Source organism: Salvelinus alpinus, chromosome 7 (genome assembly GCF_045679555.1).
Source record: "Salvelinus alpinus chromosome 7, SLU_Salpinus.1, whole genome shotgun sequence".
NCBI lineage: Eukaryota > Metazoa > Chordata > Actinopteri > Salmoniformes > Salmonidae > Salvelinus > Salvelinus alpinus.
In genome coordinates this window covers 45,104,910-45,130,809 of record NC_092092.1, presented here as the reverse complement: position 1 = coordinate 45,130,809, position 25,900 = coordinate 45,104,910, and the positions used below count along the sequence as shown (strand labels likewise).

Below are 25,900 nucleotides of genomic sequence, written 5' to 3'. Positions count from 1 at the left end.
ATGTATTTAAAGTGCATTTCACATGAATCACAACACACTCTATCATTAAAAAGGATAATTATTAAAAAGGATAAATAATTACTAACTTACTTTGATGTTTTCTTTCACCTGTTTGGTTTGGTCTGTTTTTTAGAGCCTATATAGTATTATGACAAGGGGCATTGATAGCTTTATTGTTGGTAAATAGATAAACAGTACATCATTTTGAAGTATGAGGTGAATTATTGAATTTAATATTCTGGGCTGAAAAGCTGTCTGGTTGCAACTTGCTACAATAACAATGGCTGTGCATTGTGTCCTGTATTACATTGACCCGTTTGTGCCTAGCTTCCTAACGCACAGTAATTGATCATCTGTTTACCTTTTGTAATACTTGTATTCTTTATGGAATATTTGTAAATTACAAAACCAATAGTTCCCAAACTATTCCAGCCATCTTATAAAGTACTCATATAGTTGGAGGCTCACAGATGCTTTTTTCCTAATTACCTTTTACCTGCATGTGATCATTCTTCACAGTGCGAATTAAAATCTGCAGATCTAGTCCAATCCATTTTTCCAGCAGCTTGCAGGCACTGACAGAATTCAGTTTTATACAATTCTCTTCTATGGGGGAATATTATCAACAATCGAGACGGAGGCTTTGGCCTTTAGCTAAGTTGGTGTAGGCTATTCACTGATATCAATGTTTACTGTGTGAAACTCAAGTTATGTCGAATCAAACCACTCTAATTCAGAGTTCAAATTAAGATGAACGACTGCTCGCCTTGAAATAAAAGCACACCATTTCATTAAAATGGCTCTGAGTCTATTACTAAAAACAAGGTAGCAGTCTTCCTAATCACTCTAACTGGTGCGGACACAGCCTTATCATATTGTCATGGACTAAATAAGTGAGAAAATAAGGAGGTCTTTTCACAGGTTGTCCATAAAGCCGATTATATAATTAGCTTTTCATTTGTCTTGCGCCTTTTATTATTAAAAGGCACTCTTCAAGAGTGACTGAGTGCAACCGTTTAAAAAGCATCCATTTTGCTGATGATCTACTACGCTTGCTCAGTTCACCAGGCCTATTCGAATAAGGTTGGCATGCCTCCGTGGCTTTCAGAGAGAGAACAACTGAATGTTGACAATGATGGCCTCTAACACCTATTCATGCACTCTCCCTGTCGGCTTTTCAACTTGAAGAGACTACATATCTCCTTGAAAAGCGAAAGGAAAAAACTAGTGGGTGTCACGCTTTTCACACAAAGTACACGCTACAGCAAACGGGTATTACAATGGAATGGTATAGAAAAGACAGAAAAGAACCACCAGTGGCTTTGGTAGGCATTTTTATAAATGTATACATCCTGTTTATCCACATTTTACAATACAGTAGTATACCTCATCCATGTCACTCTCAACCTCTATACCTAGCTAACAAGGTCAGGCTTGTGGCATCTTGAATGCAGATTGTGCATATATGCCAATCTCCATCAGCAACGTGTGCCCAATGCATGCCATGCTCGGGGGAGCCTGAGATGTTTTTGCCGTTGCCGGGCCGACGGTAACTGGAGCGACAGGGGCAGTATGAAAGGGACGTAGATTGATGATGGTGTTTGACAGTGACAGCCAGCACACGTTAGGGCCGGAGAGAGTGTACCTGTGTGTGTGGGGGAGGTGTGTGTGTGTGTGTGTGTGTGTGTGTGTGTGTGTGTGTGTGTGTGTGTGTGTGTGTGTGTGTGTGTGTGTGTGTGTGTGTGCGTGTGCGTGTGTGCCTGCGTGGGGACTCTGCCAGGCAGGTGATTATAGAGAGGCGATGACAGGAGGCTGACGCTGAGAAAAGGTTGTGTCCTCGTGGTCGCACAATGTCCCCATAATGTCCTTCTCTTTATAAAAGGGTAGGGGACAACATTGTCACAGGATGATCTTAGAGATATAGTATATATTACAACTGGAAGATGAGACCTATGGGGAAAATTATTGTTTTTGCAGAGACTGTGGCTTTGTTCCAATAGAATTCCACTCAGAATGCGTACCCAATACATTGATTCGCACTACTGTAAGCAGTAGGCCAGTGTGCATATTGGAACAGACATCATAGTATTCCTTTAGCTTAGCTTTTAAATTCGTCTAGTATTAGTGGGATGATATTGATCTTCGTGTTTGATACAGACACTGATGAGTAAGGACAGATTCATCGACATGATTAGGATGTTTGGTGTCGGGCCCTGACATTCACGCTCCTGCATGTTTATTCCATTCGCTCATTTTCTTTTAAGATTATCATGATGGCTAGTGTGTGTGTGTGTGTGTATGTCTCGGTGGTGTGTGTGTGTTATTACTCATTGGCGACGTGTGTAGAAAGGATCCTCGGCCATCACATCTGCATATGACGGCCTGCATACCTGTCACTTTTGCATGTGTTATTTACGCCGGCTGTCAGCATGTTAGCATCCTCTTTTAAATAACGCTACGTTACATTTCAATGCGGCAGGGATCCGGGGCACAGGCGCTGGTAGGAAGCAAACCAAACGAGCGCTCGGGAAAATTCCTCCTGCACGTGGTGGACGCCATTGGATGCATCCCAAATGGCACCCTATTCCCCCATAGGGCTCTGGTCAAAAATAGTGCACTGTATAGGGAGTAGAGTTCCATTTAGGGTGTAGCCATTGTGAATTTTAGATTTCTGTCATTACCTTGGAAGGTGCAACAAGGGCATTGGGCTTCGTCGGGTTTATCTGCTGTAGTCCATCGACTCTAATAAATAACGCCATATTAGATTGTGTTCGTATCATCTTGGTGGATCTGACTGCGCCCCAAGGCGCTGATGGACTGTGTGTCTGTCTGTGTGTGTGTGTGTGTGTGTGTGTGTGTGTGTGTGTGTGTGTGTGTGTGTGTGTGTGTGTGTGTGTGTGTGTGTGTGTGTGTGTGTGTGTGTGTGTGTGTGACTGTTAGTGACTGTTTTCTGCGTCCCAAATGGCACCCTATTCTCTATATAGGGAATAGAGTGTAATTGGGATGCACACCATCTGTCTGTGTCTGTCTGTATTTCTGTCTTTTAAGGTGATGCAATAAGCCAGTCCCTTGTCCAGCATTTCCCAAACTCTGTACCCCAGGGCTGCATGTTTAGTTTTTTGCCTTAACACTACTTAACTGATTTAAATTATGAAAGCTTGATGATTATTTGAATCAGTTGAGTAATGCTAGGGCAACAATCTAAATGTGCAACCCTTAGGGTCCTGAGGACCCAGTTTGGGAAACCCTGCCCTTGTCCATTTCCTACCCAGACATTGTTTTCAATGCATTTTTAACAAAATCATTTTTCTGACAAAATGTGCCATCCACATTGTGAAGATCTTGAAAACCCTTTGATTATTCAACAATAATTGTTTCATCGCCAATTATTGTTACCCCAGGAAACCCCAGGGAGTTTTTTATGTCGGCGTCTGCTGCATCAAATAGTATTTTTACATTTAAAAAAGGTGGTCTATGTGTGGAGAGAGAGGCCTAACTAGGAGTGGTACTTGAAGTGTCTAATCACTTTAAATCTGTTTGACATAATTTGGTCTGGTTTCCCCTCAGGTCAGGAAGGTAGATCTAAATGAGAAGATACAATACATCAGTGTGTGTGTCTATGATTCCTCATTGGTGACATTTTCCCTCCAATCCTCCTTCCTTGCCTAAACGTATGAAGCCGCCTCCCTTAGGAAGAAAAAAAGTTGAATCTCATTACGTTGAATCTCATTCAATCATTACATTTCCTCATGCAGTCATGGGTGGCCTGCCCGACGTCTCCCAGATCAATTCAAGAGACTTCACGATCTGGACGTCTGGAGTCACTTTACAGTCAATCAAACATAATTATACTCACTACAAAGCCCATCCAAATTGCATTGTCAAATCTGTTTACCCGCCACCAAGACGGCTGGCTGCAAAAACGGGAATGGGAGTCAGAGAAGATGATACCTCATCTGGGCGAAATGGAAGGCAGAGGATGTTAAGTGTGCCACTTTGAGAGAGACTGAGGACAGGGAGATGTGTTCTGGATGGATGGCAGACTGGTATGGAAGTTGTACAGATTTAACTCATATGCTTGAGAGTCCTCCTGTCTCTCAAACTTCCCTAGACCACTGGACCTCTTAGCACTGCTCACACTGTTGTCCTCTACTACTGTGAGCTAGTGGATGCAGGAACTATAATGATATAATATGCCCTAGCCTTTTGGGGACCCTAAGCGAGATTTGGTTGGGGGCCCCCTCACCTCTCGGATAAAGATTTTAGTGGCCAACTCTTAACGACGAAGATAAAATAAAATATTTCCTGCAATCCTACACATTTTGCAATCAGGTGTAGAGAAAATGTTGCAGTTTTAAAACAAGTTTTAATTGGCTCATTTATTAATTGTCTTCCAATTGGCTCATTCATCTCCTCTCCTCTGTAACTCCTCTGTAACTATTACCATACTATACTATGGTAAAATAAGGGTTAAATAAATAAAATACGTTTTCTGCAATTCAAAAAAATCCATGGTCCGGAGACAAAAACAGGCAATTTCATTCAATTATTTTCATTTTGCAATGGGGCAAAGAGAAAAAAATTGCAGTTTTACAGCAAATGCCTCTCAATTCTACCCATTTTGCCATGGGAAAGGTGGAGCGACATTTTTGCTGTTTGAAAGCAAATATTCTGCAATTCTGCACATTTTGCCATCACTCATATTCGAGTGAGAATGACTAACAAAATCAATGGGTGACCCCTGGATGTCAGGGCCCCTGGGCACGTGCTGTGCGTGCCTGGTCGGTATTCATGATTACTACAAGTTTAGATAGCTGGCTAGACTAACTACCAATCCATTAAACATTTATTTGACATGCCTAATTGAATGAATGTCATTGACTTACATAAGAGAAAAACTGCTCAAGCACAATCAAATTTCAAAACTGCACCTGGTGTATTCTACTATTCTTACTTGCAATATTAAGTTGAGACCCCGACTGAGTTCCTAAAAAAATAAAATAATAATACTACAAAAAAAAAGTTGATTATGCCAGTGCTGATAATATGGTCATATAGCGTTCATCTTTATTCAGAGCAGCTTACTGAACAGAACTGCTGACATTGGCAGAGACACATATATCCAGTTCAAGTTGCCTACGCAGGAATTTAACCCACAGCCCTGGTATGGCCAGCACAATACTCCAACCCACTGATCCATTGGAACTACTCAACCACTGTATGCAGCCCTTGCCTCTGTACGCCCTTACTTGGCTGAGTGACATGGTGACTCCATGTGGTCCTCCTAAAGTGTGTCGACTCTACCTCTGTCAATTAGCCAGTCAGGCTGGCTGCCTTGTCTAGGCTGGAGCTACCCCTGTGGACTAGCATGCTGGGTCATGTTCGTTTAGGCACCAAACAGACAAAAAAAACAGACTGAAACAGGCAGGCACCAGCTGGCCTTGCCCAAAAGGAAACGCAAAAATGTTTTAAAACATTTTCTATATTTTGCCCGAATGAATATTACTCCTTGTAAAGAGAGTTAGTGTTAGTGGCGGTAGTAGTAGTAGTAGAAGTAGTAGTGGTGCCTGTCTGTCTCCATAGTTACATGTAGCTTTACTCTTTCTCTCCCACCCCAGCCTCACATGTGACCTCGCTGCTGTTACCGCCTACTAATCCAGATGGAGAGGGTTTACTTTTGTTTTTGTTTATTCACTTATTCACGCATCCAGCTATTCGGGGCTTTCGTCTCCATGGCACAAACGCAAATCGCCACGGTGGCTAATCCACTTTCATCTCTTTCTCTCGCCACCACAGTCTCTTTCTCATCCTTCTCTCTCTGGTTCTGTGATAAGGGGCCAAAACAGAGTGACAGGAGCGACTGGGGTCTTACTTTCATCTTTGTAGCACATCACCCTCTTCATCGTGTGTCAAAACCAGTAGAGACCTCACTGGGGCCCTCATCCTCATTTTGTGTCTACCCCTCCCTGTTCTTTGTCCTGACCCACTCCACCCTCCCCTACCCTCCTCCCCGGGCGCCCGACCCTTTGGCGCCATCCTGGGGCTTGCCAGCTTTGCACTCCTATTCCCCTCGGACCAGGGGGGATGTGGGAGCATCCATAATTCTATTACGGAGGACATGAGTGGGTTTGCACATGAAGCTGTTACAGTCAAACAGTCAAGAATGATCTGCTTGTGGATCCATCTTCCACATTAGGCAGAAGAGCGCCCCCACCACCCCTCCACTCGAGAGGATCCTATATTTTCTGCTCAAACGTATCACAAAAAGACACAGAACAGGAAGCTAAAATGTCATCTCACCCCAGGATACTTCACTTGACTATCCCATGAAAAGAAATAGAAGAGGGAGCACTCAGATGTCTGCAATGGTCTTATTTGAGGGATAAACAAACCGTTCAGCTTACGTTTCGGTGTTGCTCGGTTTGGCCCTATAGCGTGAATCAGTCATCTGTGTATGTGTGGTGGAAAGCTAGGCGAGAGTAGAGAGGAGAGAGAGGGGTGTGGCTCGTGTCTATCCTCCCTGCCCTCCCTCCATGGCAGTGATGTCTGACTGTTTGGCTCTATCTGGCTGGCTGACTGTCTGGCTAGCTGATTGGCTGGCTGGATGGTGCCTTTGGAGCCACAGGGACTGGGGGAAGGAATGACAGCTCAGTAAAAGAGAGAGAGAGAGAGTGAAGAGAGACAACAGAAGAGAGTGAGACACTAAGAGAGAGAGGGAGAGGTGCCGCCTGTACACCTGGCCATAGTGCAAGCTTCCCTCCCTCCACACAAAGGCTTTGTTCACAGCTAATGTACCAGGTTAATTGCACAGATGACTCTGTGCAGCCCATCAGATGAGCTAAAATGTGTTTAAAAACAATTCCCGGTACGAAAAGCAAACTTCTTCTACTTCTTGTTTTCCATCAAGAGAGAGAAAGAGGGGAGAGAGAGAAAAATAAAGTGGGAGAAGAGCAAGGGAGAGGTCGCATGAGAGAGAGAGAGAGAGAGAGAGAGAGAGAGAGAGAGAGAGAGAGAGAGAGAGAGAGAGAGAGAGAGAGAGAGAGAGAGAGAGAGAGAGAGAGAGAGAGAGAGAGAGAAAGAAAGAGAGAGAGAGAGAGAGAGAGAGAGAGAGAGAGAGAGAGAGAGAGAGAGAGAGAGAGAGAGAGAGAGAGAGAGAGAGAGAGAGAGAGAGAGAGGGAGCACATCTCCAGTAGGAGCAGCAGCATTCTCCCTTCAGAGTGGTCTCAGCACATCAAGCACAGGGCTGCAAGCACTTATTAGAGCTCATTACAGTGCAAATGAGAGTAGGGGATCTGTCACTGGGAAAGCTGGAGCAGGGGAGGCTGGAGACGGCAGCGACACACAACACAGAATACAGACACGCACGCACACACACACACACAATACACACACAGGTGATACATAAACACCGACAGCGAGACAGACGAACAGAGGCAAATCATAAATACACACACACACACAAATACTGACAGAGACACACAAGCAATACATAAAGACGCAAACAGAGACAGACACACAGACGACGCAAAAAAACACACGATGCACGTTTTCCCCCTTCCCACTGATGGAGTTCCCTTATTTGTCTTTACACACTCTCATCGGTTTAACTAGGAGATTACCGGTGTGTTCGCTAATACCACGCTGTTGCTGGTATTAATGACATAAACACTAACCTAATGTTATTATCCTTGTCATTATTTCATATTATTGTAAGACATATAATTATTATTGATACATGTTGAATTAGCATTAGTGATGTTTGCCGCTGCAATGGCTACCAATATAAATCTTGTTATTTATTGCAGAATATGGGCCCTGATCAAAGGTAGTGCACTAAATAGGGAATAGGGTGCCATTTCGCACCCTATTTGTATTATGTACCGCTACTCAGACCAGACAGAAACTCTCTGCTTAAATTCTGCTTGTTTTCGTCAGTTTTGGTCCCTTCCCTCCAGAGCTGTCGGCGGCTGTATGCGAGCCATCAGAAATGTAGTTCTCCATCGATCCCTCTGTATTTCTTCCCCCCAACATGGAGGGAGATGACAGATAGCAAATTGAATTTATGAACAGCCTGTGTTGACACTGCTGCATAATGATAAGAATGCCATCCCTTTGGTGTTTAAGAAGGAAAGCATGGCGACTAATACAGATTGAAACCAAAGTGCCTCCGTTTTTCTTCAGAGAATGGGAAGAGGATGAAGTCTGCTTCTCAATTGGCACCATATTCCTTATGTGGTGTTAAATTTTTTTTTTACCAAAGCCACCATAGGTGGGGAATAGGTTGCCATTTGCATTTTATTTTTGTCTTGCATCCACATGCAAATCCTTGTATTTATTTTACCTGAAGATGTGTATTGGAACACAGTAAAATCTTATATTTGTATTTAATAGAAGTATACTGACAGTAAATGAAGTAGTATAGAGCTACACTATGGAGTTTTTTGATGATGTGTTACAGTGCCTTGCAAAATGATTCATCCCCCTTTGCGTTTTTCCTATTTTGTTGCATTACAACCTGTAATTTAAATTGATTTTTATTTGGATTTCATGTAATGGACACACACAAAATAGTCCAAATTGGTGAAGTGAAATGAAAAAAAGTAACTTGAAGCCCCTAAATAAGATCTGGTGGAACCAATTACCTTCAGAAGTCACATAATAAAGTCCACCTGTGTGGAATATAAGTGTCACATGATCTGTCACATGATCTCAGTATATCTACACCTGTTCTGAAAGGCCACAGAGTCTGCAACACCACTGAGCAAGCGGCACCATGAAGCCCAAGGAGCTCTCCAAACAGGTCAGGGACAAAGTTGTGGAGAAGTACAGATCAGGGTTGGGTTATAAAAAAATATCAGAAACTTTGAACATCCTACGGAGCACCATTAAATCCATTATTAATTTTTTTTGAAAGACTATGGGACCACAACAAACCTGCCAAGAGATGGCCGTCCACCAAAACTCACGGACAAGGTAAGGAGGGCATTAATCAGAGACGTAACAAAGAGACAAAAGATAACCCTGAAGAATCTGCAAAGCTACACTGCGGAGTTTGGAGTATCTGTCCATAGGACCACTTTAAGCCGTACACTCCACAGAGCTGGGCTTTACAAAAGAGTGGTCAGCAAAAAGCCATTGCTTAAAGAACAAAATAAGCAAATACGTTTGGTGTTCGCCAAAAGGTATGTGGGAGACTCCCAAAACATATGGAAGAAGGTACTCTGGTCAGATGAGACTAAAATTTTGCTTTTTGGCCATCAAGGAAAACGCTGTCTGGCGCAAACCCAACACCTCTCATCACCCCGAGAACACCATGTTTTTCATCGACAGGAACTGGAAACTGGTCAGAATTGAAGGATGGCGCTAAATACAGGGAAATTCTTGAGGGAAACCTGTTTCAGTCTTCCAGAGATTTGAGACTGGGACAGAGGTTCACCTTCCAGCAGGACAATGACCCCAAGCATACTGCTAAAGCAACACTCAAGTGGTTTAAGGGGAAACATTTAAATGTATTGCAGTGGCCTAGTCAAAGCCAAGACCTCAATCCAATTGAGAATCTATGGTATGACTTAAAGATTGCTGTACACCAGCAGAACCCATCCAACTTGAAGGAGCTGGAGCAGCTTTGCCTTGAAGAATGGGCAAAAATCCCAGTCCCTGGATGTGCTCAGCTTATAGAGACATCCCCCAAGAGACTTGCAGCTGCAATTGCTGCAAAAGGTGGCTCTACAAAGTATTGACTTTGTGGGGTGTGAATAGTTATGCACTCTCTAGTTTTTATTTTATTTTTTATTTGAATTATTTCGCAAGCCACTGTAGCTATTAGAGGGGTCTGTCTGGCTCTCTAGTTCATCCTCTCGCTGAACTGGCCCAGAGCAGCCATGGCTATAGGTCACACTGCATGGCTGACACCAGTCTGTGCTGGAGCACACACACACATAACATGCACATATGCACACCACGCAAGCACACACACCCCACATAGGCACAAAGACACACACACACACACACAGTTGTGTGAATTGAATTTTCCACTGTGTAAGCACCAGGACGCCCTCTCCCTTTACACAGGCAGCGTTTTAACAACCGCCTGACATCACTCCAATGGGAGACTCTCCCCTGATCAAGACACATAAGGTAGATGGGACTATTAAACAGTGCATTAGACCCGGGGCCTGTCACGTCACGTCTCCCCTGTCTCCAGCTGAATGGCTTCGGACGGGGTGGGGGGAATCCCCAACGCACAGAGTGTATGTCCCAAACGGCACCCTATTGCCTATATAATTAACTACTTTTGATTATAGCCATATATGCCCTTTTTAAAAGTAGTGCACTATGTAAGGAATAGGTTGCCATTTAAGACATAGCCAGAGTCACTTCAGCGGCTAATGCAGGCAGAGGACGGCTGTGGATGAAAGCCTCCACTGATGACCATTGAAACATATTATTTCTGTGGCTTACGCAGGGGAGCTAAGTGCTCTTTACCAAGATTTAGTGTGGAGCCGGTCAATACTGGGCCGCTCCATCATTGTTCCGTCGATGACACCGGGCTCTGCCTTTGGAAAACATTCCAACCGCCAAACGGCTTAGTACATCCATGGCCCCACTGTGCTACCACAGGAGGGGAAGAGGAGAGGGAGTTTTGGGATAGGCCACTGTTTCTGTCCCTACACGTATTAGCACAGTATGTGCAGTGCATTGCCATGCGTACAGCACAGTACAGCACATGGCTCAGATGGAAGGATTCAGAGAAGACGAAGCATTTGGTCCTATATCTGGGTCATCTATCTTTACCCCCATACTAATGAGTCAGTGGGCCCTCTGTTCATCATTGTGGTCCAGAACAGACACTATTTTAAATTGGGATCATTAAGGTGACTATGCCATCCATCGTTTGCATACATGGCTGAACTGACTTGTGGGTAATGTTCACGGCGAGAAAGGCCGGGGCTTCTTCTAGGCATCATGGCAGAGAAGAAACGTTTGTGCCAGCCAGAGTCTGAGGATGGACTTTCAGCAGCACTTTCAGTGAGCGTTGATCAATCTTTTGTTTTTCCATTGCGGCGTTGTCGGGCGAATTTAATTTAGGAACCGAAGAAGTTGACACTGGGACATAATCAATTTGAGGAAATGCAACATATTCCAGTATTACCATAGAGAAGTTAGATGCACAGTATTATTTTTGTTGCCTTATCCAAGCAACACAACCTCCCAACGATAAATGATTTACATAAAAAAAGATGTGCCCAAGACTAGAAACGCATCTTATGTTAATTAGCCACACACGCTTTTTTTGCGCTAATTTCTTTTCTTGATTTGCTCGTCTCATTCCCTCTTCCCGAGGCCCTTCCCAAGGGCTACTTTGAAAACCAAAGTGTATGATCTCTCTTTCTATGTGCTTTGTTTAAAAGCCACCTAGATTAAATCAAGCTTAATTAGACCATCTTGAAACAGAACAAAACAAAGTCCAAGTAGCTAGTGCTTATCTTCAAATTGGCTCGGCTACACTTTGATAGCCTTGCTAATTGGTTTAAAGCGGGACATGTATTTCACCTGCTTTGCCCTGTATAAACAAGATTGCCAATCTGTATCTAGCTATGACACTGAGAACAGCACCGGCTCCCACTTTGTTCATGTATTTCCGTATCTAGGCGAACCAGGACCTCGACATGAATGCAACGTGTTAAGTCCGGGCAGGTAAACATTTATCTACTGCACCTTGGCTCCTGGAAAACTTTTAGACAGCACTTGCTTCAGTTTCCTTCTTCTCAGAGACCTAGACATCACACGGGGCCCCTGACAACTTTGATCAATTTGTCCTAGTTCTCGCTTAACTGTAGCCCAATTCATCATCTGTAATGACCAAGGCTTGGGAGCTAGGCTGGGTAGACTGAGTTCAAGACGGAGGATCACAGACACAAAGAAGCAAAATGACTAAAAGTGGAAACATGCTCCCCGGTGACCTGCCAGCGCTCCATTAACAATGGCCTATTCGACCCGACGTACCACCACAGCCGGCCAGACCTCCGCTCTAATGCCGGAAGCTCATAGCTCAAAGATGAGGCCCTGGCTTCTGAGAATCTCTTAACATCCCCAACTGTGTCCAAACGCTTCCCCTCGACACACTAAATAAAATGCTTAAGCAGAAATGAAAGTTAAAAAACTCATGCATTTTGGATTATTTGAGAATGATGTCTAAATCCCCACAGCAAACTTCTCTTGATCTGACACGTAGCCCACTTAGAAGACAACTGTTGTTTACTGTGTTCTTGTCCTCGCGCCGCCTCTGATTTTGAGCTGTGAAAACCCAGGGCAAATATATTCTGCCGTTTTCTGAATTAGCGAGTCTCATCGATTGCAGAAAAGCGAACCTTTGTGCAGGAGGGTCTGTCTTGAGAATAAGTGATACCCCGCTCGCAGGAAATGTTCTTTCCAAAATGGGTTAAGATGGGCTAAAACCGAAGAATTCGACAAAACTCTTCCCAGCAATGTAGCACCTCATCAAGCCATTGTACCTGTCCTCCCTCCCTCCCCTCATCCCTTCCTCTGTCCCTGGGTATCAGGTGCCACCTGGGCCCTGGGGATCTTGCCAAATGTAACAGTAAGCCCTGGAGCCCGGGCTGCTGGCTCTCTCTCTGTCTCTGTGATGTATTTACTAGGGTTCACTATCACATGTTTTAATTAGGGGATAACAAGGCCCCGGCTCTCTGACGGATTTGCTAACTTCACACATCATGATTAGTTTCCCTCTCCCTAACAATATACAGTACCTGGCTGTGTGCGTGTGTGCGTGTATGTCCTATATCCCTGGGAGAAGATGGAAGGGGAGGAGAGATACAAGTAAAGTGTCACCATAGGGAAAGGAAGGAAAGAAGAGGGGAGGGTTGAGGACGGGGTAGACCACAGTGAAGTAGGCCTGTGTGTATAGCTATAGGGCATCTGGAGGAGTAGGTTGGTGAGAGGACTAGTGGAGCGGGGCAAGGCACAGGGTCGTAAAACTCCTTCTGAGACACTTAAATGCTCCGGGCCTCTGACATTTCATACTGTATGCAAGCATGTAAATGCACGTGCAGGCACACACAAACACTTACGCATTCAAATACATGCATTGTGGATCCAAAATTAGCATGGATACTGTATCCCAATTACTTATCCAAACCCCAATAGGAGACAGAAGTCTGGCTCGACGAGTCGTACATGTGTGTGCGTGTATGTGTGTATTTTAGTGTATGTGTGATTTTTTTCCCCCTCGGTGTGGGTGTATATCCTCTAACCATATTCTCTGTCTGTCCTGTACTACAGAGGGAGGAGAGAATGAGACAGGTGTGATGGACAGCTTAATGGAAGCCCTGCAATCCGGAGCGGCCTTCCGCGACCGCCGAAAACGAACCCCGCGCAACGGTAAGGTCCCCCCACCTCTTGCGAGGTTACTTCCTCCCTCGCTGGCGACCATCTGCGACCATCCTGCACGGACATAGAGTAACTGCCATACCTCTTTAAACGTTATGTATAACCTGATTCCATCAACACACTCAGTCTCATCCATTGTCCTTAATATGAAAGGACTGTTGCGCGACCAAGTCGGTATATGCCAAGGGCGGACACATGTCTGTACACTCATGTGCTTCTCTGTGTGTGTGTGTGTGTGTGGGGCCTTCCCCTCACTACACACACACTCACTACACACACACACGTGTACTATCCCCTTGCACTTCATTACACATTCATTGTCACATTGTCATTTCGTAAGGTGCTGATTACAATAGAAATGGGATGCGAGTGGGGGCTATGGGCAAGAAGTGAGTTAACATAATCCTAATGTTAACATATTCCATCCTGCCATGATGAATGGCCTGTACCCAGGGGGATGGTAAGTTGCCACCTGGTAGAGGTGCCGGGTTACATTGGTATGCAGGTGGAGAGACAGAGCCCTGTCTGTATAGAGGAGCTAGAGGATCCACAGGTGCTGTGATATTCCTGGTGCACTCCCTGCTCCATGCTAATCACTAAACAGTTACCGGGTGTATATTGGGCCTCATTAGGCTTAGGTTAACATAGCTTAGTATGAACAGAGTCGAGTGAGTATGGGCAGAGATTTAGGCCCTGAACCTTGGCACTGAATATGGTAGTAGCTCCCTCTTTCCCTCTGATAGGCTGGGTGTAATTTTCACCACATTGCTCACATCTATACAGTCCTCTCAAATCTATACAAGGGCCATGGTGGTATGGAGGTAGGAGTTAATTATAGAAGGGCCTATAGTAAAAAGCCTATTTCAGACAAGCATGTGTTGTCAAAACTCTTATGGAGCACTCATTCAGTGTTATACCAACAACCTCAACAACGAATAAACCAGCATATGCACACCGTGACCAAAATAATTGTCCTAAATTAACTGTCATTATGTGAAATGACCTGTTCATTTCCCACATTGTCTCTCCTCTTTCTTATCTTGGCCAATCACATCTCCCTACTAGGTCCCATGTCAAGGTTTGTCCAATAAGACCAGGTTAATGAAACAGGGTGTCACAACTCACACTCCTGAGCCCTGCTCTTCTTAGCTTGGCCCGCATTTTGAGCTTGCTGGCAGCCAGGCAGCCATGTGGAGAAAAACACACACACACACAATGCACAAACACACAGTACTGTATGCATAGACACACACACACACACACGCACTCTTCTGATTCACCTGCCCTTCATCTACAATATCTCTCCTACTCTAACATGGTTCACCCAGACTGACAACATGGGAGATACACATGACATGATTCCAAACCAACCCAATCTATTTTCCTTCCCAAGTGTCTTTTTTTCTGTGTGAATGAGACAGGTTGTACTGTTTGTGCCAACACCAAAACTTTTCAGAGTGGATAATTAGTGTCTGATATATTTCTCTCTTTCTCTTCCCCCTCTCCTTGTCCTCCCTTTCTTTTTCTTCTGTTTATTTCGTCAATGTTGCAGGTGATCAAAGTCCATCCAGTCCTGCCTCTCGGTGGCCAGGTGCTAACCATGGTAACACAACCAATCCTGTGTCTGTTTAACCCTGAACCTGCTTCTATGCTGCACTGTACTGCACCACCTCTACTCCTGGCTGTGTAACTCATGTGGCTTCTTCTCTCTCCTACTGAAGCAGAGCTGGTGCACTCTCTGACAGACTCCTACACTGATCCATAACTTCTCTGATTATTTCTGTGGCGACAGTCAATTAGGTTACATAGTATTATCTTGTTACGGTCTGATATAGGCTTAGTTGTACACCCTCAATTCAGTGGTGATATCAACTTGACGTGGTTACAGACTGATTAGATTGATTTGAATGGTTTGATTAGGTTACATATAGAAGATTGATTATCTCAATAACAGGAATGAATACACAGTTGAATTCAGAAGTTTACATACACCGTCGCCAAAAGATTTAAACAATTCCTGGCATTTAATCCTAGTAAAAAAAAAAAATGTTTTAGGTCAGTTAGGGTCACCACTTTATTTCAAGATTGTGAAATTTCTTTCATCACATTCCCAGTGGGTCAGAAGTTTACATACACTCAATGACTATTTGGTAGCATTGCCTTTAAATTGTTAAACTTGGGTCAAACGTGTCGGGTAGCCTTCCACAAGCTTCCCACAATACGTTGGGTGAATTTTGTCCCATTCCTCCTGACAGAGCTGGTGTAACTGAGTCAGGTTTGTAGGGCTTTGTGATGGCCACTCCAATACCTTGACTTTGTTGTCCTTAAGCCATTTTGCCACAACTTTGGAAGTATGCTTGGGGTCATTGTCCATTTGGAAGACCCATTTGCGACCAAGCTTTATCTTCCTGACTGATGTCTTGAGATGTTGCTTCAATATATCCACATAATTTTCCATCCTCATGATGCCATCTATTTTGTGGAGGACACCAGTCCCTCTTGCAGCAAAGCACCCCCACAACATGATTCTGCCACCCCCGTTCTTCACGGTTGGGATGGTGTTCTTTGGCTTGCAAGCCTCCCGTTTTTTCCTCCAAACACAACGATGGTCATTCTTGCCAAACAGTTCTATTTTTGTTTCATCAGACCAGAGGACATTTCTACAAAAAGTACGATCTTTGTCCCCATGTGCAGTTGCAAACCGAAGTCTGGCTTTTTTATGGTGGTTTTACTTCCTTGCTGAGCGGCCTTTCAAGTTACATCGATATAGGACTCGTTTTACTGTTGATTTATATACTTTTGTACCTGTTTCCTCCAGCATCTTCACAAGGTCCTTTGCTGTTGTTCTGGGATTGATTTGCACTTTTCTCACCAAAGTACGTTCATGTCTAGGAGATAGAACGCGTCTCCTTCCTGAGCGGTATGACGGCTACGTTGTCCCATGGTGTTTATACTTGCATACAATTGTTTGTACAGATGAACGTGGTACCTTCAGGCGTTTGGAAATTGTTCCCAAGGATGAACCAGACTTGTGGAGATCTACAATTTTTTGTCTGAGGACTTGGCTAATTTCTTTTGATTTTCCCATGATGTTAAGCAAACAGGCACTGAGTTTGAAGGTAGGCCTTGAAATACATCCACAGGTACACCTCCAATTGACTCAAATTATGTAAATTAGCCTATCGGAAGCTTCTAAAGCCTAGCTGTTTAATGGCAGTCAACTCAGTGTATGTAAACTTCTGACCCGCTGGAGTTGTGATACAGTCAATTATAAGTGAAATAATCTGTCTGTAAACAATTGTTGGAAAAGTTACTTGTGTCATGCACAAAGTAGATGTCCTAACCGACTTGCCAAAACTATAGTTTGTTAACAAGAAATTTGTAGAGTGGTTGAAAAACGAGTTTTAATGACTCCAACCTAAGTGTATGTAAACGTCTGACTTCAACTGTAGGCCTCATAGAGATCTGGCCAAATGTAGGGTTGACTTTTGGATGCACCTCAGACTTGAAAAGAGTGCTCTTCAGCCTCCCTCCGGCTTTGTTAACTCAGTGACTCAAGGTCTCTCTGGTTTCTCTTAAGTAGATCTACGCTGATAGAGCATGACGTCACATCCTGTCTCGTGGCACTTTTTAGGAAGCGCTTTGTCAGCAACACAAGGGCTACAGTTGGCTTTCGTCACTCGCCACACGCTGATTTGTTCGGCATGCTCCACCCCTCGCTCTTTTTAGCCAGGGCTTTCATCTGGTAAATGTAAACCATTGCACAATGCGCAAACACCTGCAAATACTCCCCTTTAATGGATTCTTGCATTTGTGTTGCCCTGGCCTACTTTGAAACTGTCTGTGGTGTAATGTTGTGATTTCTTTCTCCCACCACCTACCTCTCACCACCTACCTCTCTAGTCTGGTACATCTCTGTGGGTTGCATGTTACGCTGTTGACTGCCTTTGCCTGTGTCTCTTCAAGTGTGCGTGTGTGCGTCTCTGTGTGTGTCTGCTCGTGTGTGTGCGTATTCGTCTTTGTTTGTGTGTGTCTATCACTTTCACCGTTAAAAAGCAAGCCGAGATCTAGTATTTATTTTTTTATGACTTAAAAAATGTACTTCTATTGCAACTTTAACCTAATAAACGTTATGTAGGAATGAGGTTTGTGCAGTAGGCCTCATACATTATCACAGCGTATTGGCCAAATGCTCACCCTGCCAATATTGCACTTCTCAGACCATAATATATTTCAAAATTCGAGCTTTGATAACAAAATAGATCAGTTGCTGTATCACTTGTGAGGCACGGCTGAGCACGAATTGAAATAATTAGCAAATAATTAGCTTCTTTATTTTACTGCTACATTCATCTGACTGTCAGTCTCAGAGGAGGGTGGGAGAGAGCAGCGGAAGGTCTGCCTCTCATGGTCCCTGCTCTCTCTTTATTCCTCCGGCGACGTCGACAAGGTACACCGTCTTCCACCTGATGGAGGAACTCGAGTCACACGGCATTATTTCTGCCTCATGCACAAATTCATGTTGTTCCTATGACCAGAGAAAGTGAAATATTTATTGATGTTAAAACTGACACGACGAGCTGCTAAAAATAAAAACGCAGGGCTGTTGATACACTTGGCTACTCATTCATTGCAGCTACAGCGTGAGTAGAATTAGGGAAAACCGCGTTTCATGTTTTGTAAAAATGCTGAATAGAAAGTTTAACATGAACTCACTCGTAAAAACAGCAGCCCTCTGCAGTGTTCTTTGACCGACTCTCTCTGGTCATGGTTTTAAAAGTTATGAAATCTCACGCTAGTATCAAACTTTGCTGTGGGGTCCTAGAAGCTATAGGCACGGTGATCTGAGCAATCCGATTGGCCAGCGGCTTTCCTGCAGAAATGTTTGGTGATCGACTAGGAATGCCTAGTCGATCGACCGGTTGGTGACCACTGGTCTATGTATTTCTGTGTGTGTGTTATTTTCCTTAGTAGCACTCCTGCTTTGTATATGCATTTGACCCTGTATAGTTATGATAAGCCATACACAACCCAATGGGCCAATTGTCTCTGTATGTATTCTCTTCGCTTCTCACTGCATGGCACTGCTGAGTCCTCACACTACAGTCCTCACGCATCATATGAGATGTATACAACCCCGCTGCTCCCCCGAATTGGCAATGCATTATTGTATCCTGATACGTGTGCAGTGTGTATCTGTGTGCATGTCTTTCTATTGTCGAGATAGAGGCCTGTATATGATTTGATAAACAGCTGTGTGGATTGTAACCCCATTAGGTTATGAGAGGTATGGTGTAGCAGAGAATCCTCTTGACATGTGCAGGCTCCCAAGGATCGTGTGGCAAATGGGTTCTGAAATCAAAGAACCATGCTGGAAAGGACATTTCGATCAAATGTGTATGTTGCGAGCGGTTAGAGCGCCAATCTTTAGGCGCACTTTGAGGAAAATCCCCAAATGGAACCATATTCCCTATATAGCACACTACTAGTGCCCTGGTCAAAATGAATGCACTACGTAGGGAATATCGCTCCATTTGGGACGCAATCAGAAATTCACCAGCTGTGAAAATAAACAATTAAGCTCCCACTGCTACCGACGGTTGAATAGACGATTAGAGGCTCCTTCTCCCGAATCGCTGATTAGCTGTCTTTTGGAGGAGGCTGTTGCTATTTTGGCGACAACGGAGGAGGAAAATTGTCGACATTTGAGTGTCAGCTTTTCGAGAATGATTTCTAGGTCAGAACAACATCTGTAATATTTGTCTGTGCTTTTCCGTTTCTCATCGTTTTCTTTTCTTATTCATCCCATTACGACACAGAACTGACTCAGAACTTGATAGGAACTTATCCCAGAAATCCCTGCCTCTCAGAGACAATAGCACTTGTGATAATTTCATTAAGTTCACAGAATCTACTCCTCCTGCTTAGTCATGTCTGTTGTGATCTTACCGTTTTAAAGTGTGATTAACCTTTTGTCATCCTACAAATGAGCATCATATACAAGAGGAGTTTGTTTACATTGGAGGAGTTCAGTTGAAAGCAGCTTGTCTTTCCTTAATATTGTCAAGATGGAACTGCTCTCCCTCACATTTCCGCAAGAGTCTGTAGGTACATTACGTAGAGACTCGTACATTACCAAGAGGCACCAATCACGATTAACCTTAAAAGTGCCAAAATATGTTTTGCTTAAAAAAAGGGGTAATTTTTACACCAAATTGGTAATGATTGCAGAGACACTGTCTTTCAATTAGTAACACTTAGTAACACTTTTTATTTTATGAAAAATTCAACAAAAAAGCATATATTTAAACCAAATTTCTTTTATAGTCAAATTTGATTTAAAAAAAGACTGTTTTTCATGTTTTGAACAGGTATTTACAGTATCAATTTCATCCATAGCCATTTGTTATGAAAATACAGTATGTCTGTTATTCATTCACATTGCTATGATTCTGTGATACTCAGAGGCTGAGAAATTGTCGATTGAGCTAATCTGGCATATCCGTAGGACATTAGATGTCCAGTGATATGGGTGCCGGTGCCATCAGACTTTTAGCTCTAACTTTGGAACACTACGGGGTATCAACTCAGTTCCAATTGCCTCTTCAAGATGACTCTCGGTTTGGTATAGATACATTGACTTGAAGCTAAATATGTATTTACACATTTTTTTGTAATTTTTTTGTTATAGTGGCTGCCACGCCACCAGGAGCCAAATATATGGGTGAATCCATATCTATATATTTTCAGGGTACATAGTGGGTACACAGGGTACACAGTGCCTTCAGAAAGTATTCACACCCCATTATTTTTTCCACATTTTGTTGTGTTGTTTCAGCTTGAATTTAAAATGTATATAATTTTTGGTCACTGGCCTACACACAATACCCCATAATGTCAAAGTGGAATCATGTTTTGTTGTGGCATACCTAAATAAGTTCAGGAGTAAATATTTGCATAACAAGTCACATAGAAAATTGCATGTACTCACTCTGCGTGCGATAATAGTGTGTAACATGATTTTTGACTGATTACCAGATCTCTGTACCCCACACATACAATTATCTATAAGGTCCCTCTGTCAAGCAGTGAATTTCAAACACAGATTCAACCACAAAGAACAGGGACGTTTTCCAATGCCTCGCAAAGAAGGGGACCTATTGGTAGATAGGTAAAAGACTGATATTGAATATCCCTTTGAGCATGGTGAAGTTATTAATTACACTTTGGAGGGTGTATCAATACACCCAGTCAATACAAAGATACAGGCGTCCTTCCTAACTCAGTTGCCGGAGAGGAAGGAAACCGCTCAGAATTTCATCATGAAACAGTTAGTGTTTAATGGTTGTGATGGGAGAAAACTGAGGATGTATCAACAGCACTATAGTTACTCCACAATACTAACCTAATTGACAGAGTGAAAAGAAGGAAGCCTTTACATAATAAATATTTTCCAAAACATGCATCCTGTTTGCAACAAGGCACTAAATGAATACTGCAAAAAAATGACATGGCAATTAACTTTTTGTTCTGAATACAATACAACACATTACTGAGTACAACTCTCCATATTTTCAAGCATAGTGGTGGCTGCATCATGTTATGGGTATGCTTGTAATTATTAAGGACTGAGGAGATTTTCCGTCTAATTTATTTTTTGAATGGACTTACACACAGGCAAAATCCTAGAGGAAAACCTGGTTCAGTCTGCTTTCCACCAGACACTAGGAGATTAATTCACCTTTCAGCAGGACAATAACCTAAAACACAAGGCAAAATCTACACTGGAGTTTACCAAGACGACAGTGAATGTTCCTGAATGGTTGAGTAACAGTTTTTACTTAAAGCTGCTTGAAAATATATGGCAAGACTTGGTAGTCTAGCAATGATCAACAACTAATTTGACAGAGCTTGAAGAATTTAGAAAAATAATAATATGTTGTACAATCCAGGTGTGGAAAGCTCTTAGAGATTTTCACTGAAAGACTCACAGCAGTAATCACTGCCAAAGGTGGTACTAACTTCTATTGACTCAGGGGTTTGAATACTCTTGTCAATTAGATATTTCTGTATTTCATTTTCAATAAATAAAAAATTCTATGTTTTCACTATGGGGTATTTTGTGTAGATGGGTGAGAAAAATAATCATATATTTAATCAATTTTGAATTCAGGCTGTAAAATGTGGAATAGCTCAAGGGGTATGAATACATTCTGTACACCGTACATCTACCTCTGTGCCAAATGTTGTGCTTTTATCACAAAGTCTACTATTGTGTCCACATTTTCAGCTTAGCCACCCACCACTAGTATACAAAAGAGAGATAATTTTTTCAGTCCTCCATATTAACACAGAAATCATGGTAAATTGTGTTTTTTTGTCAGTAACTAGTTGTTTGACAGTCTTCCAGTTTCAGAACAAAACGTTGACAATTTACATTTTTGATCAGTACTTTTATGGTTAAAGCCAATTTCCAGAACATTTCCAACATCTCCGCCTCTCCAGTTGTGTGGAACGTAACTAAACCCCTGTGAAGTCATCATAACCTACTTGACGCAATTACAGAAGCCAGTCCTAATTGACAGAGGCTAGAACCAGGCATTGTGTTGTGTGGGTTTATGAGTTCTCATTCTCCTCAACCAGACAATGCATGTTATCGGCATGATATTTGGGTCAACTCGGGCATACATGATTTCCAGGAAGGTTATTTTTTCCTTCAAATTAGAAAGGCTGCACGTGTCTCAATTCAATTCAGAAAACTCTATTTATTCTCAAGGGGATTAATATGACTAGGCTGAAAACGGTAGTGCAGGCACTGCTTATGCTTTCTATTTTTGACACCAAACCCCACACTGCTGTGTGTGGCCAAATAGTTATATTTTCATGTAATCTGACCAAAGCACCGGTTCCAATCCAAGTGCCAATGTCGTTTAGCAAACTACAGGCGTTTACATTCATTGGATGACATAAAACTAGAGCTCTTTGGCCACGCACACCAGTGGTGGGTTTGGTGTCGAAATAAGAATGCATGAGCAGAAAAGAACCCCATACCTACTGTAAAGTATGGTGGTGGAGCTTTGATGTTATGGGGCTATTTTGCTTCCACTGAGCTGTTAAGATCAACGGCGTCATGAACTTTACCCAGTACCAGGACATTTTAGCCCCAAACCTTATTGCGTCTGCCAGGAGGCTGAAACTTGGCCGTGAGTGGATCTTCCAGCAAGATAATAACCCCAACTGAGTCCCGTGTGGCTTGGTAGAGCATGGCACCTGCAACGCCAGGGTTGTGGGTTCGATTTCCACGGGGGACCTGTATGAAATATGTATGCACTCTCTACTGTAAGCTGCTCCACAAAGAAATTGTTAACAAAATCAACAATAATCTCTGGACTTGAAAACTTGTGGTTGGAAGGATTCTCTATAGAGGAATGGTCTAAGATCCCTCCCAATGTGTTCCTCAACTCATCTTTTTTTTGTTTGTTTAAGTCTTAGTGCCGTTTATCCAAGCAAGGTTAAGTATTAAAGGGGATTGAAAACGGGTGTAAATAATTTTTCTGAGCAATTTTATCAGTATTTTTTTGAGCGTACACTGTAGCTCAGAATTCAAATTATTTATTTTATGCAGTCATTTTTGCTCAACTTTATCAAGGGTGTCAATCATTTTGGACCCCACTGTAGAAAGGCAACATAACCAACAACAAACACCGGTATATATACTGAGTATAAAAAACACTGCTCTTTCCATGTCTGACTGACTAGGTGAATTCAGGTGAAAGCTATGATTTCTCTTATTAAATCCACTTTAATCAGTGTCGATGAAGGGGAGGAGACGGGTTAAAGAAGGATTTCTAAGCTTTGAGACAATTGAGACATGGATTGTGTATGTGTGCCATTCAGAGGGTGAATGGGTAAGACAAAAGATTTAAGTGCCTTTGAATGGGGTAAGGTAGTAGGTGCCAGGCGTACCGGTTTGAGTGTGTCAAGAACTGCAACGCTGCTGGGTTTTTCATGCTCAACAGTTTCCCATGTGTATCAAGAATGGTCCTCCACCCAAAGGACATCCAGCCAACTTGACACAACTGTGGGAAGCATTGGAGTTAACATGTGCCAGCATCCCTTGTAGAGTCCATAGCCTGATGAATTGAGGCTGTTCTGAGGGTGCTCCTAATGTTTTGTGCACTCAGTGTATATAGCTTACATAACCAATAACAAACATTGGTATATACAGTGCGTTCGGAAAGTATTCAGATCCCTTGACTTTTTTGCACATTTTGTTAATTTTAGCCTTATTCTAAAATGGATTCAATTGTTTTTTTCCCCCCTCATCAGTCTACACACAATACCCCATAATGAGAAAGCAAAATAAGGTTCTTAGACTATGTAAAAAATGTAAAACTGAAATATCACATTTACATAAGTATTCAGACCCTTTACTCAGTACTTTGTTGAAGCAACTTTGGCAGTGATTACAGCCTCGAGTCTTCCTGGTTATGATGCTACAAGCTTGGCACACCTGTATTTGGGGAGTTTCTCCCATTCTTCTCTGCAGATCCTCTCAAGCTCTGTCAGGTTGGATGGGGAGCGTTGCTGCATAGTGAATTTGAGGTGTCTCAAGAGATGTTCGATCGGGTTCAAGTCTGGGCTCTGGCTGGGCTTCTCAAGGACATTCAGAGAGATTTGTCCCGAAGCCTGCATTTTCTTGGCTGTGTGCTTAGGGTAGTTGTCCCATTGGAAGGGGAACCTTAGCCCCAGTTTGAGTTCCTGAGAACTCTGGAACAGGTTTTCATAAAGGATCTCTTTACTTTGCTCCATTCATCTTTCCCTCAATCCTGACTAGTTGCCCAGTCCCTGCCACTGAAAAACATGCCCACAGCATGATCATGCCACCATGCTTCACCGTAGGGATGGTGCCAGGTTTCCTCCAGATGTGACGCTTGGCATTCAGGCCAAGGAGTTTAATCTTGATTTCATCAGACCAGAGAATCTTGTTTTTCATGGTCTGAGTCCTTTAGGTGCCTTTTATCAAACTCCAAGCGGGCTGTCATGTGCCTTTTTACTGAGGAGTGGCTTCCGTCTGGCCACTCTACCGTAAAGACATGATTGGTGGAATGCTGCAGAGATGGTTGTCCTTCTGGAAGGTTCTCCCATCTCTACAGAGTAACTGTCAGAGTGACCATCGGTTTCTTGGTCACCTCCCTGACCAAGGCCCTTTTCCCCCGATTGCTCAGTTTGGCTGGGCGGCCAGAGTCTTGGTGGTTCCAAACTTCTTCCATTTAAGAATGATGGAGGCAACTGTGTTCTTGGGGACCTTCAATGCTGCTTAAATGTTTTGTTACCTTTCCCCAGATCTGTGCCTCGACACAATCCTATCTCGGAGCTCTACGGAAAATTCCTTTGCCCTCATGTCTTGGTTTTTGCTCTGACTGTGGGACCTTATATAGACAGGTGTGTATTTTTCCAAATAATGTCCAATCAATTGAATTTACCACAGGTGGACTCCAATCAAGTTGTAGAAACATTTCAAGGATGATCAATGGAAACAGGATGCACCTGAGCTCAATTTCGAGTCTCATAGTAAAGGGTCTGAATACTTAAGTAAATACGTTTTTTCCGTTTACATTTTTTATAAATTGGCACATTTTTCTAAAAACCTGTTTTTGCTTTGTCATTATGGGGTGTAGATTGATGAGGACATAAAAAATAAAAAAAATCTGTAACTTAACAAAATGCTGAAAAAGCCAAGGGGTCTGAATACTTTCAGAATGAACTATAGATAACCTTCATAACCAAAAACATACATTGGTATATACATAGGCTACATAACCAACAACAACATATAGAACAGGAGAGATTGTTAAATTCAGTCAATTCAGGATAAACAATTAGAATTTCAGTTCACTTCCTGAATGGACTGAATTAAAATTGACCCCAACCCTGTTGCATACAAGAGCTCATCAAATCTCAACACTGATGTTCACACGAATATGAGCAAATAATAGCATGGGGAGTTTTGTTCACAAAACCCCCCCCTTTCCCCCCACTCTGGTGTGTTGATACCCGGTATATAACCCAAGAGATTGGTTGGTAAGAGAGAGGCATGGAGCCGGCTCGTACATCCTCTCACCATCGATTGGTCTGTGATGAAAGCCACAGACTCAGTAGCTCTTTTATACGGGCATCTCCCAAAAGGCACATCAATCAGATTTCAAAAGAGGATGGGAGCCAATCGGTATTTATTTACTGCCCATTTTCAAAGTCATTACGATGTCCCTAACCAGTACTATCCCCTCCTCTCTGACTCTCTGGATTCACCTTCACTGTTTTGCCCATCAAAAGTGTGTGTGTGTGTGTGTGTGTGTGTGTGTGTGTGTGTGTGTGTGTGTGTGTGTGTGTGTGTGTGTGTGTGTGTGTGTGTGTGTGTGTGTGTGTGTGTGTGTGTGTGTGTGTGTGTGTGTGTGTGTGTGTGTGTGTGCGCGTGTGCGTGCGTGTG

At 43.0% G+C, this 25,900-nt stretch overlaps 1 protein-coding gene across 4 annotated transcripts in view; it reads left to right on the top strand.

Annotated features, from left to right (window-relative positions):
- The window catches only part of LOC139580189 (protein diaphanous homolog 2-like), a 643,765-nt gene that overhangs the window by 569,816 nt on the left and 48,049 nt on the right, over positions 1-25,900 (top strand). For 3 of the 4 annotated variants that reach the window (XM_071408766.1, XM_071408767.1, XM_071408765.1), the window contains 2 exons: positions 13,303-13,401; positions 14,963-15,013. In XM_071408766.1, the coding sequence (XP_071264867.1) occupies positions 13,303-13,401; positions 14,963-15,013 (150 nt within the window). The remainder of the gene's footprint in view (positions 1-13,302; positions 13,402-14,962; positions 15,014-25,900) is intronic. The other variant, XM_071408768.1, reaches the window with a different exon arrangement.